Below are 19,535 nucleotides of genomic sequence, written 5' to 3'. Positions count from 1 at the left end.
CTCTCTCTCTCTCTCTCTCTCTTTCTCTCTTTCTCTCTCTCTCTCTCTCTCTCTCTCTCTCTCTCTCTCTCTCTCTCTCTCTCTCTCACACACACACACACACACACACACACACGCGTGTCAAACAAGCTGGGTATGCTGATGCACAGCTGTAATCCATAGCTATGCAGAAAGAGTAATTAGGAACATTACTGTCCAGTGCCAGCCCTGGGCAAAAAAACTTGAGACTGAGGCAAAAATGGGCTTGGATGTTGCAACAATGAGAAGTACAAGTTGGGGGGGGAGGATTGGGGGGGGGAGCGGGGAGGGGGGGAGCCTGGGAAGGGATGTGAAGGGTAAACAAAGGAGGAGGCTACAATGCTTGATAAGAAATGTACTCATTATCTTGCTCATGTAATTGTAACCCCTCTGTACAGTATGTTCACAATAAAAAATAAAAATTAAAAAAATGGGCTTGGAGGCATGGCTCAAGTGGTAGAAGACTTTCCTAGCAAGCAAAGGCACCTAGTTCAAGCCCATTTGGCCACTTCTAAATGTATTATGGCAACATAGAAAAGTGGATAGGAAAATGAAAATGATTATTTAAAAAATGAATTTACTTCATTGTTATTATAAAGGTCATGTACAGTGGGATACAATGACATACGTCAGGTAATTAGTACATTGCCTTTGTACAGTGTCTTCTGTTCCCTCACTATCTCCAAGTCCCTCCCTCCTGTTTCCACCCACAAGTTGTATAGTTCACTTCCATCTGTGTCCAGTGAGCTCTACTTTTTTACCATTTTTTCCTTGAGTTCTGTGCCTTTCCCCTTGTCCTCTCAAAGATATACATGCGACTATGCCATACATAAAGAAGACACAGAGAGATTTCTTGTTTCCATACCTTGGATTTTGTTTCTCTCTCTCTCTTTCTCTCTCTCTCTCTCTCTCTCTCTCTCTCTCTCTCTCTCTCTCTCTCTCTCTCACCCATCTATCTATAGATAAATAGATAGATAGATAGATAGATACACACACACACACATATGAAGAGGCACATAGACATTGAGCCTTTTTGTTTTTCTCCTGAGTATTCTCTTTTTGGTCTGTGTGTATCTAGAATCCTGTGTAATTTATCAAATTCCAGTGTCTTTTAGATCTATGCAAATGACCATTTACCATGGTGTTTGAAATGTGGCTTAGGAATGTCAAGTTACATGTTCCCTGCCTGAGATGCTTGCTTGGTGTGTGGTGGACATGGGACCTCAGTGCTTCTTTCTCACCACTGAGGCCTGTCCCTATGAGGCCTCTTCCCATCCTCAGACCTGCTCAGTCTCCTGACTCCAGCAGACTTGGGTCATTGCCAGTGTCCCGAGCCTCTCCCCACCTCAGGAGACTCACCTGCCAGCTCAGGGAACTCACCTGTCAGCTCAAGGGACTCACCTTTCAGCTCAGGGCACTTCCTGTCAGCTCAGGGACTCACCTGCCATCTCAGGAAGACTCATCTGTCAGCTCAGGCACTCACCTGTCAGCTTAAGGGACTCACCTGTCAGCTCGGGGACTCACCTGTCACATCAGGGCATTCACCTGTCACCTCAGGAGGCTTACCTGTCAGCTCAGGGGACTCACCTGTCAGCTCAGAAGACTCACCTGTCAGCTCAGAAGACTCACCTGTCAGCTCGGACACTCACCTGTCAGCTCAGGGGACTCACCTGTCAGCTCAGAAGACTCACCTGTTAGCTCAGAAGACTCACCTGTCAGCTCAGGGCACTCACCTGTCAGCTCAGGCACTCACCTGTCAGCTCAGGGACTTACCTGTCAGCTCAGGCACTCACCTGTCAGCTTGGGTACTCACCTGTCAGCTCAGGCACTCACCTGTCAGCTCAGGGACTCACCTGTCAGCTCAGGCACTCACCTGTCAGCTCAGGGACTCACCTGTCAGCTCAGGGGACTAACCTGTCAGCTCAGGGATTCACCTGTCAGCTCAGGCACTCACCTGTCAGCTCAGGGACTCACCTGTCAGCACAGGGACTCACCTGTCAGCTCAGGCACTCACCTGTCAGCTCAGGGCACTCACCTGTCAGCTCAGGGACTCACCTGTCAGCTCAGGCACTCGCCTGTCAGCTCAGGGTACTCACCTGTCAGCTCAGGGACTCACCTGTCAGCACAGGGACTCACCTGTCAGCACAGGCACTCATCTGTCAGCTCAGGGCACTCACCTGTCAGCTCAGGGACTCACCTGTCAGCTCAGGCACTCACCTGTCAGCTCAGGGCACTCACCTGTCAGCTCAGGGACTCACCTGTCAGCTCGGGCACTCACCTGTCAGCTCGGGCACTCAACTGTCAGCTCAGGGACTCACCTGTCAGCACAGGGACTCACCTGTCAGCTCAGGCACTCACCTGTCAGCTCAGGGCACTCACTTGTCAGCTCAGGGACTCACCTGTCAGCTCAGGGACTCACCTGTCAGCTCAGGGGCACTCACCTGTCAGCTCAGGGACTCACCTGTCAGCTCAGGCACTCGCCTGTCAGCACAGGGGCACTCACCTGTCAGCACAGGGACTCACCTGTCAGCTCAGGCACTCGCCTGTCAGCTCAGGCACTCACCTATCAGCTCAGGCACTCACCTGTCAGCTCAGGGCACTCACCTGTCAGCTCAGGGACTCACCTGTCAGCTCAGGCACTCACCTGTCAGCTCAGGGCACTCACCTGTCAGCTCAGGGACTCACCTGTCAGCTCAGGCACTCACCTGTCAGCACAGGGGTACTCTCCTGTCAGCTCAGGGCACTCACCTGTCAGCACAGGGGTACTCTCCTGTCAACTCGGGCTCTCACCTGTCAGCACAGGGACTCACCTGTCAGCTCAGGCACTCGCCTGTCAGCTCAGGGCACTCACCTGTCAGCTCAGGGCACTCACCTGTCAGCTCAGGGCACTCACCTGTCAGCTCAGGCACTCGCCTGTCAGCACAGGGGCACTCACCTGTCAGCTCAGGCACTCACCTGTCAGCACAGGGACGCACCTGGCAGCTCAGGCACTCACCTGTCAGCACAGGCACTCACATCCTCACTCAGATCACTGTGGTTCTGCACTGGGCCTCTGTCTGGACCCCTTTCCTGTCCCCAAACATCTCTGCCCCACAACCCAATTCTTCATATCGTTTCCCCAGCTCTGCCTAGGAATTGCCTCAGTGATTTCACAAGCTCAGGCCGAGACCCTTAGCAGCATCTTGGATTCGGACTCTATGTCTCACTTATTCTGTTTATGTCTGTGTTCTATGTCTCACTCAGTGCCACTCTGTCTCGCTCTGTGTGTCTCTTTTACTCTGTCTCTATCTTTGTCTTTTCAGTTTTCTGACTCTCTCGCCATCTCTCTCTGTATTCTCTTTGTCTCTTTCCCTATGTCTCTATCCCTGTGTGTGTCTCTGTGACTCTTTCTCTGTGTCTGTCTGTCTGTGTCTGTCTGTCTGTGTCTGTCTGTCTGTCCCTGTCTCTGTCTCTCTGTCTCTGTCTCTGTCTCTCTGTCTCTGTCTCTCTCTTCTCTCTCTCTCTCCACCACATCCTCTGTTTGGTCTGAGCCTCAGAACTTTGGCTTTGGCTTGTGTCTATATGGCCTCTGCTTAGAGACCTCCATTCCTTTACTGGTTCCATAGCCTGCTCTTCAAGGCAGAGGATGGAGTCTTCTAGAACAGATCAGAGCCTTACTTCACAGCTTTGATCCTCCAGCAGTGAGGAGAAAGAAAGAGGGGAGGAGAAAGATAGATTGTGTTTTCTAATGTGGCAGAGGTGTGAGTGGGGAGGAGAGGGAAGTGAGGGGGGAGAGCAGTTTCCCATCCCCTGCATGGTGGAGTCCAGGAAGCCAGGCCGGGAACCAGCTCCCTTGCTTGCTGATATTGGAAAATGAAGGGTACCATCTCTTCCCCACCCATGTGTCCCCATTTCACACGTTGGTGCCTGACCCCTGGAGGTCTCTCTGACAGGTATCTCTGGGCATGCACAGTTGCCAGCTCACCTGGACGGCCCTGCTTTGACAATGCCACGCCCCGCCAACTGGATGCCAGAGCTCCCACTGTTTCCTTCCTGGCCGAGTGGCTCAGTGGATGCTGTGACCAGTTCCTTGTGACTCTGACTGTCTCCAGTGGTGGCCGGAACTCTTCTGAGGCCCAGGTGTTCCTGTCTACCCGCGACGACCCAGCCTTCAGGTACCCCTGCAATGGTCCAAGTACTGAGGTAGTAGGCAGGAAGACAGGAAAGCTATGGTGCTCACTGAGAGCATTGCTGGGTCAGGTCAGAAGGGAGGATGGAACTTGGGTCCCTGTTCTAGGCTGAGCCTTGGACAGCTTCCCATCCAAGAGGGGCCCTGAGTATATGGGCCTCAGAAAGATCGCTTCTGTTGGAACACCTGGCCCCAGGAGAGGAGACTGTTCTAGAGCGTTGGTCCAACAATGGAGGTCTCAGAGGCTTGGGAGCCTTCCAACATTGCAGGGCTAACAGGACACCAGCATGGAACAGGTGTGATATGAGACCATGCAGGGACAAAGAAATGCTGTGACTAAACCCCACAAGTCCCCAGCACCAAGGCCAGCATAGCACCCATGGGCCTGGTCCAGCCCCAGGAGCCCAACCCAGTACCAGTACCTGACCAGAGCTCTGCCAGGGAGGATAAGGCTGGAACAGCTTCCGGTTTCCTGTGCCTGTCAAGGGATTGGGTCACTGGGCAACAAGGGGTACAGGCCAAGGCCTATCACTCTTTAGAGGTGGCACAAGATTGTACCATACTACTTAGAGTGACACAATGGTGTGTGTGTGTGTGTGTGTGTGTGTGTGTGTGTATGCCAGTTGGTTCTGGGGCTTGAACTCAGGGCCTGGGCACTGTCCTTGAGCTTCTTTGTTCAAGGCTAATGCTCTACCACTTAAGCCACAGCTCCACTTCTGGCTTCCTTACTGTTAAGAGTCTCATGTGCTTTCCTGCCCAGGCTGACTCTGAACTGTGATCCTCAGGTCTTGGCCTCCCATGCAGCTGGGATTACAGGTGTGAGCCACTTGTGCCCAGCAGAATGGCACCACATAAAGCTTATGAATTACTTGTTTTTGGAATTCTCTACCTATATTAGATTTGGTTGACCAGGCATAACTGAAATTTCTAGAAGTGAAGCCCTAGTCCAGGGAGAAAACAGTATACATGTCCACACATGAACACATGAAGGCAAGTGGGCTTGGTTCTCTGCAAAGAAGCAGAGGGACCATTGTGCTGTGGCCCCTCACCTCTGGCACTGGGAGTTACACACTGAGGCTGAGGTGTTGACTGTGGGTGCCGGTCAAGGACACTCTAAAGGGGAGCACTGCATAGTACCTGGCACCCCAGCATCTGGCCTTTCATAGGCCCCCTTCATCCTGTAGAAAACAAACCCATGAGATGAGGAAAGTTTGATAGGCTCCAGCCACCTGGAGATGTCTTGAGGAGCCATAATTACAGAGAGAGCCTTAGAAAGTGATGGAATAAATAGACTAAATTTGTGGTGACATGTGGTTGTGTACAGGATGTGTGGGAGCACCTGCATGGAGGTGGGGTGGGCTCAGAGTTGTGTGTGGGGTGTGGAGCTGTGGGTTCCCTGGAGTTGTATAGAGGGCTGTTACTGGATAGATGGCTGACAATACTCCAGGGAAGTCTCAAAAGGGAAGATGCTGCCGGGCACCGGTGGCTTATGCCTGTAATTCTAGCTACTCAGAAGGCTATCTGAGGATCACAGTTCAAAGCCAGCCCAGACAGGAAAGGCTGTGAGACTCTTATCTCCAATTAATCACTAGAAAATCGGAAGTGGTGCTGTGGCTCAAGTGGTAGAGCTGAAGAGCTGAGGGACAGTGTTCAGGCCTAGAGTTCAAGCCTCATGACTTACAAAAAAAAAAAAAAGGTAGCAGGGGGCAAGGCCTTTGCTTAGCCTTTGGAACCTAGCTCTCGATATTAAAAATAATTGAGGACACATAGAAGTAGAGCCTAAGAAAGTTTATTAAGCAAAGGAAAGATAGATAGTATACAACCCAAATGTGGTTATGGGCACAACTGCTGACAGGTCCAAGGAGTGTTTTATGTCTTGGGTATTTATGGCATAGAAGTAGGTTGAGAGTTAGCTCAAACTCACCCTAGAACAAATACTCCCTTTTGTTCTCACACCTGTCACATTTAATCACTCTTGCTGTTATACTTTTTTCAACTGGGCTCAGAGGTTTTAAGACTGACCAGCTCACTCAGTGTTGGTTGTTGATGTCTGGGCATCTCTTCAAAGGAAAGATGAAGTTTGCCATAGGCCCCCTTCAAAGATGGGAGTCCATCCTTGAGATAAGGAAAACCTTTCAACCCAATTTGTGCCAAGAGGAGCCATTTTCCCAAGTGTTTGTATGGATAAGTGTGTCTTTCTTTTAGATAGCCTTGCTCAGTTTCTAGAGCAACCAATTATTTTGGGCAAATAGGCAAGGTCAGAAGGCAATGTGAGGGGGAGAGAGAGTGCTGTTTTTCTTTTTTTCTTTTTATCTTTTCTCTTCTCCTTCCTTTTCTCCCTCCCTTCCTTCTTTCCTTCCTACTAATACTATAGTTTATGAGGCATTATGAAGCTTTAAGCAAAGAATTGGTACTTCTGTGTTTCTAATATACCTACTCATTAATCCAACAGTTGCTCTCGTTTCCTGACTGCTCTTTTCCATACCTAACTTTCCCTAATTACTTCTGCCCCAGGTCATTGGTCTTTGTGGGTTGTGGATACATTTGAGGCACCCACTCGTGCCTCAAATGCCCCATCCAGAAAGGAAGCAAAGCCCAGGTGAAGGTTGTTGGCTTGGAAGGGTCCAGGAGAGGGTTGCACTGCAGAGGTGAAGCAAGCTGATGAGGCAAAGAGAAGGGATGGGAGAGCTCAGAGGTGGACTCCTCTATAGAGAAGGCTCAGGGCCAGGGTAAACAGGGCCCAGTGCCTCGTCACCTGAAGGAAATGCTACAGCGTCTCTGAACTGGGCCAGGTGCTCGTGAGCACTAGTATTTTGTATCCCATGGGATGCCGTGGGTCATATGGTATGCGGCTCATCACAGGAGCCATGACGCCCCCACTCATCCCATCCAATGTACAGCCAACATGGGTGATTCAGGCTTGGCCAGTCTGAATAAAATATGGCCAAAGAAGTCTCCTTTGTTTTCTTAAGCCATCATGCTGTTTTGTGTGCTCCAGATTCATCCATCTCTTCTGGGTGAACTTTAAAGACATCCATGTCAACTGGAATGAAGAACTTTCTCTCCAGGCTGTGTGTGAACTCTGCGAAGACATCCATGACCTTTCTTACTCCTGGGATCTCTTCTTAGTTAATGCAACAGAAAAGAACAGGATGGAAGGTAAAAAACACTTGCCTTATTTTGTGAATGGAGGAACAGGCTCAGGGTTATTCTGAGAGTGCTAAGATCTGGACTGACCCATGTGTTTTGTCTGACCTGGTCCATTGGCTCTGGGAATCCCCAATATCTCTCCATTCTGCCCTTCAGCTGGTTCTGGTGAGGATAAGGAAGGGAGTGAGCACTCAAAGACTGTTTCTCATCCTCAGGAGGATGGCCTGATGATCTAAAACCACACTCAGCTTTTGGAAAGAACCTCAGTATGGGGTATTACTCAATCTCCTGAGGGCCAGGTCTCTACCGAACTATGAAGTATGTCTTTTGCCCTTCTTTCCTGTCATACAACTTTTAAATTGTTGGATCTTCAAAAGCACACCTATAATCCTAGCTACTTAGGAAGCTGAGATCTGAGGATTGTGGTTTAAACCTAATTAGAGCAGGCAAATACAAGACTCTTCTCCAGTTATCCACCAAAAAGCCAGAAGTAGAGGTGTGGCTCAAGTGGTAGAGCACTAGTGAAAAAGCCAAACAAAAGAGCAATTCCTGAGTTTAAGTACCAGTTTTGACGCAAACAAACAAAAGAACTCATCACTTCCTATATGCAAATGAGCTGAATGATGGCTAGTGGCTTCATGGTAAGGCTTGGTTCTCCAAGAAGACCAAGTCAGAATTAGAGAGTTAGGACTTTCAGCCCCACTCCCAACCTCCTAATAGAGGGACAGGGTGTTTTACTGATCACCAATGACCAATCATGCCTTAGTAAGGAGGCCTTCATAAATTATGCAAAGGAAAGAATTTCTAGAACTTTCTAATAGCTGAACACATGGAGGTTCCTGGAGGGTGGAGCCTCTGAAGGCCTGGAAGTTTCTTGCTCTTCCCCCACACCTCACCCTGTGCACTATATCCTTTGTGATACACTTTATAATAGGCAGGTAAATGTAATCTTTTCACCAAGTTCCAGGAACTGCTCAAGCAAGTTAATAAACCTGAGCAGGGGATTGTGGGAGCTCCCATTTATAGCTGATGGGTCGGATAGCCAGGTAACACCATTGAGGGGCATCTGAAATGGGGACAATCTTGGGGATGAACACTCAACCTGTGTGATGTGTCACAGCTAGATGTCTACCCCTTGTGTGATATCTACCTCCAGGTAGACAGTATGGGAACTGAATTGATCAAGGACGCCAGATGATGTGGCTGCAGAATAGCTCGCATGCCTGCTTGCAGAGAGGAAGAAATCACTCTTTGGGAGAATCATGGAAGTGATCTGTGTCATTAGAGTCAAGTAGGGGAAACAGAATCTGTCTCTGCATAACCCCTCAAGATCTCCATCCTTTGGGGAGGCTGCGCAGGTGATGGCCTCATTGTGGTCCTCACCCTGCACTACCTGCAGGAAAGTGTCAGCAGCTGGTAACTGTTTTCTTGGATGAAAGATAGGAGTCTTGCTTGTTAATCTCAAAGGCAAGTTGAGGCACACCAATTGTGGGAACAAAGCCTGGTTTCAAACCCAAATGAGGATGGCCACCTGGGAAGAATACACTCATTCCAGTTGTCCAGGATAAGTTCTCCCAAAACAGTACTGGAGTGGGTAAAGAACAAGAGAGTTTTGCAGCACACTGGTTACAAGTGCAATATCTGACAGGCATAGCCCAGGGTGTGGGTAGGCCACTGCTGATGCAATAGAATCCAATCCAGAATTGCAGTGAGAAGGAAGGGCTGTTGCCAGGATTCTTTTTTTATTTTATTTATTTATAAATTATCTTTAAGTAGTTGTGCAAGGGAGTTTACCTCAATTTAATAATGCATTTGTTCAGTGTCACCTCTTCCTTCTTTCTCACCCCTCTCTCCCAACCCACCACTTTCCTCAAGTTACCTGGTTCCATTTTCACACAGGGACATTGACTATTATGACTGCCCATGCTTTCTCTCTCTCATTATCTATTCCCACCCGTCTTTTCCGGCTTCAGAGTACACATATTTCAGCTTCCTGGTATTCATTTTGCTAGGTATTCATTTTGTTACAACGCTGCAGTCTTCCTCTGCACAGACCATACTTTAGTCAGTGACCCCATATATGTTTTCATATGTGTTTATAATTTAGATATAACTTCCATATATGAGATAAAACATGTGCCCTTTGTCTCTCTGAGCCTGATTTACTTCATGATCCTGACTTACTTAATTTTTTCCAGGTTCCTGAAAATGACATGAAATTATTCTTTCTGATGGATGAGTGACTTGTGTGTGTGTGTGTGTGTGTGTGTGTGTGTGTGTGTGTGTGTGTGTGTTATACATATACACATCACATTATCTTCTTGTCAGGGTCAGGATTATTTATTCTCTCTTTGGTGAGACTTGCCGCCCTGTGTCAGAATGACCTTGGGGACTTCAGGTATCATGTTTGCCCAGATTAAGCATTTTGTGACCTTGTTCTTATCCCATTTTTGTTCCTTTCTCCTACGGCATCACAGATTGGTATTGGGGCTAGAAAGAAGGACTGTTTCAGTCTTCCTTGCTCCTTGTTGCAGTGAGCGCTTATGGGTAACCAGAATCGAGATGGAGCCCCCCTTCCCATGGTTGTGACTGTGCTCAGGGAAGTAGCTCTGATGGTGAACAGAGGAGCTTTGTCTCTAATTCCAGGCAATAGTTCCACACCATTGTGCCTACCAACCCCTGCTGGCCACCTGCCACGTCTTTTCAATCCATTCAGTGGGGCAAGATTCCTAAGCAGATCTTTGAGCACAGCATCTAGGGGACATAGATGCCAAGTGCAACCACATCTTTCATTGCAGGAGACACATCCCCAAATTCTTGTAACTAAATTAAAATTTACCAGATCAGGGCTCAAGCTGCATAGTTTAGAAAATCTTGTAAAGGAAACACATCCCATGGTTAAATTTCACCAAGGCCAGTGATTGCCCAAGGTGGATGTATCTCAAAGAATTGGGTTTCCCCATGGCCTAAAGCTATAGTTGACAGTATTGAAGATCATTTATATGTCCATGGCTTTTGTTGTTATTTTGCTGTAGACTCTTTGTCATATATTCTAACAATAACTTTTAGAAGTATTGTACTAGATTCTTACTATCATGTAAGAAAGTGAAAATCAGGAGAAACTTCTTATGCCCAAAATTGTTGCTATAATATACCAGAGTCACCCATGCTGGGGTACAGATGCCCTGCCAAGCCTTACGAGTGTGTGTATGGAACCTGGGAAAGCAAATTCCAGAGGGAAGAGCTTTGACTTCCTGTTCCCAGGTATTGGTTGTGTCCAGTGTTGGTCTCCATACCACCAGGTGGCGGTCACGCCCTTTATTGCCTAAGTCCCACTTGGTTTGCTTTAAAGCAGACATGCTCTTTCAACCTGTATACTTTTGAAAACAGATGGTTGGTCCAGAATTTTTAACACTGCTCTGTCTGTGTCTAAGTTCCCTTTTGTAGCACTGTGGGGCTGCTGGGTGCTTCAGCCCTTGAGGCCGTTTTGAAGTCATCAGAGTCCAATCTACTGGCTGCAGAGCCAAGCATGGCAGATGGTAATGGAAGACCCACACTGTCCTGGCTGGGGCCTTCACTCTCCACCCTGGCTCCGCCCATCATTTCAGTCACAGAGAGCATGCCCATGAAAGATGGCTACTATCTTCCTGCTGGTGGTGATACCATGGCCCCAGCAGAGTCTCCTGAGGATGAGCTGCAGAGCCTAGAGTCAGGGTCCCTGGCGGAGGGAAGCTGGCCCCAGCCCAGCATCTCCCCTGCCCTGGATGGTAAGTATCACCAGCTGTACACGCTGTTCTTATAGCTTAGCACCAGGGCAGCCTCAGAAAGAGAAAGTCTGGTAGGTCAGATTTAAACTCTCACCTACCGTAGAGAAAGCTGGTTTCATAGTCCTCATTTGCTAATTGTGATTTTTTTTTTTTTTTTTTTTGGTAAGTCATGGGGTCTGAACTCTGGGCCTGGTTGCTGTCCCTCAGCTCTTCAGCTCAAGGCTAGCACTCTACCACTTGAGCCACAGCACCCCTCCTGGCTTTTTCTGCTTCTGTGGTACTGAAGAATTGAACCGAGGGCCTCAGGCATGCAAGGCAAGCACTCTGCCACTGAGTCACCTTCCCAGCCCATGCTAATTTGATTTAAAATGAAATATGACTGAGTTGGGCACTGGCAGCTCATGCCTGTCATCCTAGCTGCTCAGGAGGCTTTGATCGGAGGATCTCAATTCAAAGCCAGGATGGGAAGAAGTCTGTGAGACTCTTATCTCCAATTAATCAGCAAAAATCTGGAAGTAAGGGGTGTGGCTCAAGTGGTAGAGCACCAGCCTTGAGTGAAAAAGCCAAGTAAGACGCTGGGAGCTGATGGGTCATGCCTATAATCCTAGTAACTCAATAGGCAGAAACAGCCCATGCAAGAAAGTCTATGGGACTCATATCTCCAATTAAACACTAAAAAGCCAGAAGTGGAGCTGTAGCTCAAGGGGTAGAGCACTAGCCTTGAACACAAAAGCTCAGGGACAGTGCCCGGCCCTAGTTCAAGCCCCAGTACCAGCACCTAAAAATAAAAAAGCCAAGCAAGTGCGTAAGACTCAGAGTTCAAGCTTCAGTAAGGACATAAAAAGAATTTAAAAAAAAAAACACATTGTTATTCTGTCTTCTCATAACAGATTTTGAAGCTTATTACAGCGACATCCAAGAAGCAGTGCCATCCAGGGGAAGACAGCCAGGTGACTCCTCCTGTTATTTCTCTCCCTGTCCAGGAGGGCTTTATGCCTCCCCCTTCTGCACACCCACTTCTGAAATCCCAGTTCACCATGCTTCTCCCTTATACCAAAGCAACTGGTGCTCACCAGAGTTAAAGGATGACAGGCTAGCCCAGACTCTCACTTCTGACTCTGATTTATGCACATCTCAGACCCAAGCCTCCCCAAATCCCACATTGCATAGTCCATCCCATCTGCCTGTGGCATCTGGTCAGATCCTGTTTACCTGTATCTGTCCCTTTAAAGAAAGCTTTTATGGCTAGCTTATATTGGTGTCCCCAGAATGGTCTCAACGCCTAGTGCATCAGCATGTGACAAGTCCATAGCTGGAGGAATAGATGATCAGAGGATGATTCGTTGGTTCATCAGGTGAACAGGAGTGAGAGATTGATGTGTAGAGCATAGATGGGCAATGTGTGAATAATGGATCTGTCTAGTAAGAAGGTAGATCATCAGAAAATGGTTCATCTACTAAGTGACTTAGTAGATGCTTTATTTGTCCTGAGTGATTGATTTGTGTGGGAGTGTATTGACCAGTAGATGTCATTCCTCTGATTTGCTGCCGTGTTTTCTTTGATGGTCCTCTTCAACTGTCTCTACCTTTACAACTTCTCTGGCCCTCCCCATGCTCCTTCCTGTGTGATGAGACCGAGTAGAGACTCAGAAAAGCAAAGGCTATTATACTCCCAGATTGTGGAGACTGGAGCAGCCCACCAGATAGGGCCTGGAAGGGGTACCTGAGAATGGTCAGGAGGCAGAAGACAGGAGTGAGGGAGAGCTGAGGCCTAGCCTTAGTGGGGTCTTTCAGGGACGCCACAGGTGCATTAGAATTTGCTAATAGGAATAATTCCAGTGGTCTCAGCCAGGATAGAAACTCTGGCTGTGGCTCTGACAGTTTGCATTTCCAAGACTGGTCCATGGATAGACCTTGGCTGTCGTGAAGGATGGACTAGCCCTCGAGGCCTCCACCAGAAATTTACTTTTGGTGCCAATTTGGGTTTAGGTTTGGTTGGGGATATCAAAAGATCATACCATACAGAATGTTTTAGAAGTTTTACAGTATAATCATGTTTACACTCATGGTGTTTCCGTAATACTACTGAAAAGAAAGAAGGATGTCATGCTATTGATAACATGACCTTTCTTGATAGGAATCATTCTAGGCCCTCAACAGTGGCTTGTCTTTGCATGATATCTTCTTTCAATGTCCATTATTCAAACTCTTAAATTGGTCTTCTTTGTGTGTGTATATGTGCAGGTACTGGGACTTGAATTCAGGGCCTCTCTTACTTGTCTTTTTTTCACTCAATTCTGGTCCTCTACCACCTGAACCATGCTTTCTTGGTCTTCTTACCTTAGCCCCATCAAGCCTGCACTCTTCCTCAGGCTACATGGTAGCCTCCGTCTCCCTACTTGTTCCTGCTGCCTGAAGTTACTCCCCTACAGCCATGTGAGAAGTTTCCTGTCATGAATGAGGCAGTCCCTTCTCCCAGGCTGCCCTGGTGGTCCCTCCAGCAGCTTCCCTCCATGGGCAGGGTCAAGGTTGCGTGATCCCCCCGCAGAACATGGCTCCATGGTGTTTAGCTTTTTTGTTCAGCCTGGAAACGTCTTTCTTCAGATCTCCACAGAGCTCATTCTCATCTCTGTTCTGTAGTTTCTTCTTAGGCAGGGGCTTGTCCCCCACTCCTCGTGTTTGCGCTTCTGTTGTACTGGACAATCGGATCTCTTTCTCTGCTTTCTAACCACCCCCTCCCCCCCAGCATTTACCATCACCTGACTTTGCATTACTTGCTTCCTTGTTTGTTTGTTTAACTTCCTCTCTATTATTTCCCAGGCTATAAGGATTTAGTTGATCTGATTCTCAAAGTCTCCAGTCCCCAGACACAATGTTAAAACATAAAAAGTACTTATCAACTAATCAGCAGCAGAAAGGAACACACAATTGGCTGACAAAGTATATGATAACATATTGGCTCTGTTGAATTGGTAAAGTCATTATTTTAGCTATAATATGTCCAGCAATAGTGATCACCATTAATATCAAATTGTTCATGTTTCGGAAAGACTGCGTCTTGTTTATCATCTATGGCCTTGGTTTGTCTTCTTAGGGAACAATATCAGCCCCCCTGGACAAGGATCCAGCCCTCGGGCTGAGGGGAACCCCTACGATGGGGATAATCTGCTGGGTCCCTTCCTCTCCCCAAGCAGAGCAGGGCCAGTTCTCATGACCGACTGGCACAAGACCCAGGTCAGACCCGCTGTTTTCCAAGGCTACACAGCATCAGGTATGAGCTTGCTTTAGGTATCCTGCAAGTCATAGCAGTGCCAAAGGAGACTGCATATTGGTCCACCTTTTCTCCTGAAACTTCCATTTTAGCAGCACACAGATATTTGGAGCCATCTAACCTCTTCTCCTTGCATTTGTCCCCCTGGGGACAACTCCTTTACTCGGAGTAGTGTTTGTTTTGGATGTCCCAGGAGGCCCTATCTGTAGGCCAGCATGCCTGCCTGGAGGCTAGTCCCTTCAGGGTCCACCATCTGGATGGCCTCTCATTGGGCAGATGAACCACTCACATGAATGATGCTTGCTCTGAGGAATGGGTTTCTAACCAGTGTTCCCCAGCAGGAACCACTTGGTTGAGTTGCTGTGGTTAGCTTACCACTGTTATAGATTTCATAGTGAGGTGATTTCCTCCCCACTCCTTCCTTGAGACATTTTGGCAGGTACTGTTTTAAAGAGATGATGTTTAAAAGTTATCCCTGTGTATGCTGGCTCTCGTGTTCTGGATGTTTCCCTAAGTCAAGGAAAGTAGTACAGAGCCAGACTTTACCTCCTGAGGAAGTAGTCCCGCTCTTAGAGGAAGCAGCGATGGTCAGATTAAGCATGTTTATAATAGCCAACATTCCAAAAAAGTTTGTAAATAGTTTCAGCATCTCTTAATCATAATTTATATAGTTAAATGCACAAACAGCAAAACTGAACATGGAACTTACTATAGACAGACAAAATAAGATCTTGCGGCAGTCTCTTGGAAAGTCTGACATTTCTGAGCTCAGACTGATAGGTTCACCTCCAAATGTTGCTTCTGTTGAGCTGATGGGGGCGGGGTGGGGGTGGCAGTGTACAGGGATTGGATTTCAGCTCTTCAGGGAAGACAGAAATCAGCAGACCTCAACAGTTCCACAGAGGACCAGGACACAAAATATAGAATTGGGAACCCACCCCCAATATTGTGCTTGTCTTCCTACCCCTCAGAGTCCACTGACCATTATTTTTATGTGGCCACCGTCTTTTATAGGTATCACAGGATCATCTGTGACAATAAAGCCCTACTCCCTGAGCAGTGGAGAGACGTATGTTCTACAAGCATCTGTGGGTATGTTACTTGGCCAGTTGAGTCTGGTGTTAGGGGATCATAAAGGTTTGGTCATAACTCATATGCTTTTCAAGAAAATGATCATCACTTTCTCCTATTCCAGAAATTTTGTGGTCCCTGACTTTCCCCATTTCTTCTGCCTACCTTCCCTCACTATTGCCTTTGACCAGGGCATCAGCAGGTCATGGTTCTGTTACTACATTTTACTTTTCCTCATGGAATCAGGTGCATGTTTAGGAATTGCCAGCACTGATGACTCATGCCTGTAACCCTAGCTACTCAGGAGACTGAGATCTGAGGATTGTGATTCAAAGCCAGTTGAGGCACACAAAAGTCAATGAGACTGTTATCTCCAATTCACCTTCAAAAGCCAGATGTGGGAGTGTGGTTTAAATGTCAGAGCACTAGCCTTGAGCAGACATAGCTCAGTGAGACTGAGGCTCTGACTTTAAGCCCCAGTACACACACACACACACACACACACACACACACACACACACACACACACACACACACACACACACACACACACACACGGTATACAGAATAAAGGCTGAAAAGTTGCCATTTAAAATTGTACGTTGCCATTTAAAATTGTACATTTTGTTGAGACTTGGAATGTGGCTCAGTGGTAGAGTGCTTGCCTTGAGCAAAAGAAGCTCGAGGACAGTGCCCAGGTCCTGAGTTCAAGCCCCTGAACTGGCAAAAAATAAATTTAAAAAATTGTAGGGCTGGGAATGTGGCTTAGTGGTAGAGTACTTGCTTAGCATGCATGAAGCCCTGGGTTTGATTCCTCAGGACTACATAAACAGAAAAGGCCAGAAGTGGTGCTGTGACTCAAGTGGCAGAGAACTAGCCTTCAGTAAGAAAAGCTCAGGGACAGTGCCTAGGCCCTGAGTTCAAGCTCCAAGACTGGCAAAAAATAAAAATAAATAAAATTGTACATTTTGTATTATAAAACTTGATAAAATTGGCTGTGAAGGTGGCTCAGTGGTAGTGCTTGACTTGCATGCATGAGGTCCTGGGTTCGATTCCTCAGCACCACATAAGCAGGAAAGGCCAGAAGTGGCACTGTGGCTCAAATGGTAGAGTGCAAACCTTGAGCTGAAGAGCTCAGGAACAGTGCCCAAGCCCAGAGTTCAGGCCCCACAACCGACCAAAATAAACAAAAACAAAACAAAACAAAAAACCTTGATAAAATGATTTGTTTTGTGAGAATCCATCTGTAATCCCTTTCTGTTTAGCCAGGTGTCATTGCACTGTTCTGTGTGGTTGGTGTGGGTCTGACTTCACTTGCACAGCCACCCTGCATGGGGCCCTCACATCCCTTACACTTATATCATGATACAATCTAAGGATCATCCTTTTGGGTAACTTCTAGACATTTCTCTCCATTTCATAACAAGAACAGAGGATGTAGCAATTACATTTATAGACAAGTCTGCTTTGGTGACCACATTTTTTTAATATTTATTAAAATCTACCATAAACCAGGTGTAGTGACACATACCTGGAATCTTAGCATTCATAAGACTGAAACAGGAGGATCAAGAGTTCAAAGCTAACCTGGGCTATAAAATGAAGTCCTATCTTGCTGACAACTGCACAAACCACAACCCACTGTACACTTCCAGTTTTACATCCTCTGTGTGTGTGTGTGTGTGTGTGTGTGTGTCCCATCTCCTGAAGAAGCAGCACAGGGATAAATTTTGTCTGAAACTGGGATTCTGTATAATCACTAAAGACCTGGATTGTCTGTGCTGGGAATATCAGCTTGTTCCCTGCACAGCCACAGCGTGCACACAAAGCCCTAGGCCCCTGCTTGTGCCAGAAGAAGATTAATGATTGCTTTTGTTTCGACAAACATCTTTGTCCTTGGGCTGGACTTCTTTCTCCCTTGCCTCTGAAATCTGTCCAAGTAACAACTGAAGGCCTTTAGATTAGCCATGTTCTTCATTGGAACTGGAGCCTCTTGAGAGCCTGTCCATAGCTCCAGGTTCAGTTCAGCTTGGCTACCTGAGAGAGGGGAGCTTGGTCTCCACGTGTCCCACCACCCAACTTCCTCCTGCTGTGCCCCCAACAGCCTTGCTTTTCTTACTGCATAGATCACCCTGTGGCCTGCGGATCTGTCTTCCCTTGTGGTTATTTTGGCAAATGCCCATTCACATCTCTATGTCCCTTCTTGACCACTGAACCCCAGGAGTGCCTGCTTAAATTGGTTAAATCTGCTTTTGAATAGATTTTCCTGACCATCCAGGTAGAATTACTTACTCTTTCCTCTTGGGTTGTATTGTATTAAAGTATCTGTTTTCTGTGGTTTATCTGAGGGCAGATAGCTTAACACATGAACAATGTCTGGTCAGACCCTGGCACTAAACAGAGGTGCTTTGTATGGTGGCAATTTTCACCAAGATTTTTAACAAATTGACACATAAATCTCCATCCCATAGCTCATCTCAAGAAAAATACACTAAAAGTTTGGAACACTTCACGTATGAGAATAATCATCGGGGGCTGGGAAGGTGGCTCAGTGGTAGAGCGCTTGCCTTGCATGCGTGAGGCCCTGGGTTCAATTCCTCAGCACCACATAAGCAAAAAGAAAAAAGTAGGAAGTGGGTGGTGCTGTGGCTCAAGTGGTAGAGCGCTAGCCTTGAGCTGAAGAGCTGAGGGACAGTGCCCAGGCCCAGAGTTCAGGCCCCACGACCGGACCCCCCCTCCAAAAAAAAAAAAAGAGAGAATAATCATTGGTGAGTGGCTAGTAATAGCACAAAGTAGAAAGCAGTAAGTCATCATCGGGGAGGAATAGTCATGCAGATTGGGATGCATCTGCCCAGTGGAATATCACACTGTTACTCACAACAGTGATTTAGATGATTGCTTCCATCCATGTTACTATAGGGTAGCACAGAAAATGTTTATGATGAGAATACCACTGATAAAAGAAGATATAAAATTGTATCCATGCTATAAATGTAACTCATCTGTCCTAGTATGCGTGAGACTGAGGTGTTAAGCAAATCTCAGAGGAAGGCTAATGTGTGCTCCATGCATCCTTGGGGTCCTCTTCCCAGAGATTTTTGGTCTCTGTTAGGGGAATTTTTGTCTGGCTCCTGAGTAGGAAATTAGTCTCCCTTGTCTACTTTTATTTCCCAGGGTCTGGAAAATTGGTTTTCCCACTTAGTGCTCCCATTCTCCAGGGCTCAGTGGATCCCCAACACATACTTACACCCCAAGGTACCAAAACACTATGCGCATCTGTCTGAGTCAGCAGGAAAAATTTTGTGTGATCACATTTAATCCTCTGGGGGCTGGGAAGGAGCTCAGTGGTAGAGTGCTTGCCTTGCATGCATGAGGCCTTGGGTTCAATTCCTTAGTACCACATAAGCAGAAAAAGCCAGAAGTGGTGCTGTGGCTCAAGTGGTAGAGCACTAGCCTTGAGCTGAAGAGCTGAAGAACAGCGCCTAGGCCCAGAGTTCAGGCCCCACGACTGACCAAAAAAAAAAAAATTAATCCTCTGCCACTGTTGTCCTCCATCATGGCTAAAATCTCCATCTTGTCTCTCTTAGCTTCCAAGCATGGCTTACGAGGCCGAGCTCAGCTCTACTTCACAGTCAACCCGACTCCACAAGACATGGCCTGCCAGATATGGCCCCACCATGGTCTTGAGGCACAGACCATCTTTAGTGTTTTCTGCCTGTCAGTGAATCCGGTATGTGACAGCTCTTGTTTGTCCTGAAACTGTTCAGCTTTGTCAGAAGTTGCAGCCAGCTCCGCACAGCAAGCAGTAGGCACAGAAGGCCAATTTGGCCTTCCCCATCTGTGAAGGCTGTGGGCCTGCAGTTGGATGTAGAAAGCAGCCACACTAGCAATAGGGGTACAGAGAATCCCTCACTCAGAAGGAAAGGGAGGACTTGCTCCCTGGAAGTCCCCCTGGGGCACTTGATCGCAGCTAACACTGCATGCACATGGACATTGGGGATGGGATGAGGAGGCTGAGCTTTATCCCAAAGCATGTCTCTAGTCTGAATTCCACCTCTCCTAAGTTGAGCACTGGAGAAGGTCTCTGTGG

The 19,535-nt window shown here is 47.4% G+C and overlaps 1 protein-coding gene across 1 annotated transcript in view; it reads left to right on the top strand.

Moving 5' to 3' along the window:
• Window positions 1-19,535, top strand: part of Pkd1l1 (polycystin 1 like 1, transient receptor potential channel interacting) — a 117,769-nt gene that overhangs the window by 20,896 nt on the left and 77,338 nt on the right. The window contains exons 10-16 of the mRNA XM_042695022.1: window positions 3,951-4,172; window positions 7,185-7,345; window positions 10,771-11,103; window positions 11,994-12,053; window positions 14,198-14,374; window positions 15,389-15,466; window positions 19,033-19,175. Coding sequence (XP_042550956.1) covers window positions 3,951-4,172; window positions 7,185-7,345; window positions 10,771-11,103; window positions 11,994-12,053; window positions 14,198-14,374; window positions 15,389-15,466; window positions 19,033-19,175 — 1,174 coding nt within the window. The remainder of the gene's footprint in view (window positions 1-3,950; window positions 4,173-7,184; window positions 7,346-10,770; window positions 11,104-11,993; window positions 12,054-14,197; window positions 14,375-15,388; window positions 15,467-19,032; window positions 19,176-19,535) is intronic.

The sequence above is a fragment of the Dipodomys spectabilis genome, unplaced genomic scaffold (genome assembly GCF_019054845.1).
Source record: "Dipodomys spectabilis isolate Male_0828 unplaced genomic scaffold, ASM1905484v1 ptg000178l, whole genome shotgun sequence".
In the NCBI taxonomy this organism is placed as follows: domain Eukaryota; kingdom Metazoa; phylum Chordata; class Mammalia; order Rodentia; family Heteromyidae; genus Dipodomys; species Dipodomys spectabilis.
The sequence above is the reverse complement of the archived record's forward strand: the minus strand, read 5'-3'. Positions and strand labels throughout refer to the sequence as shown.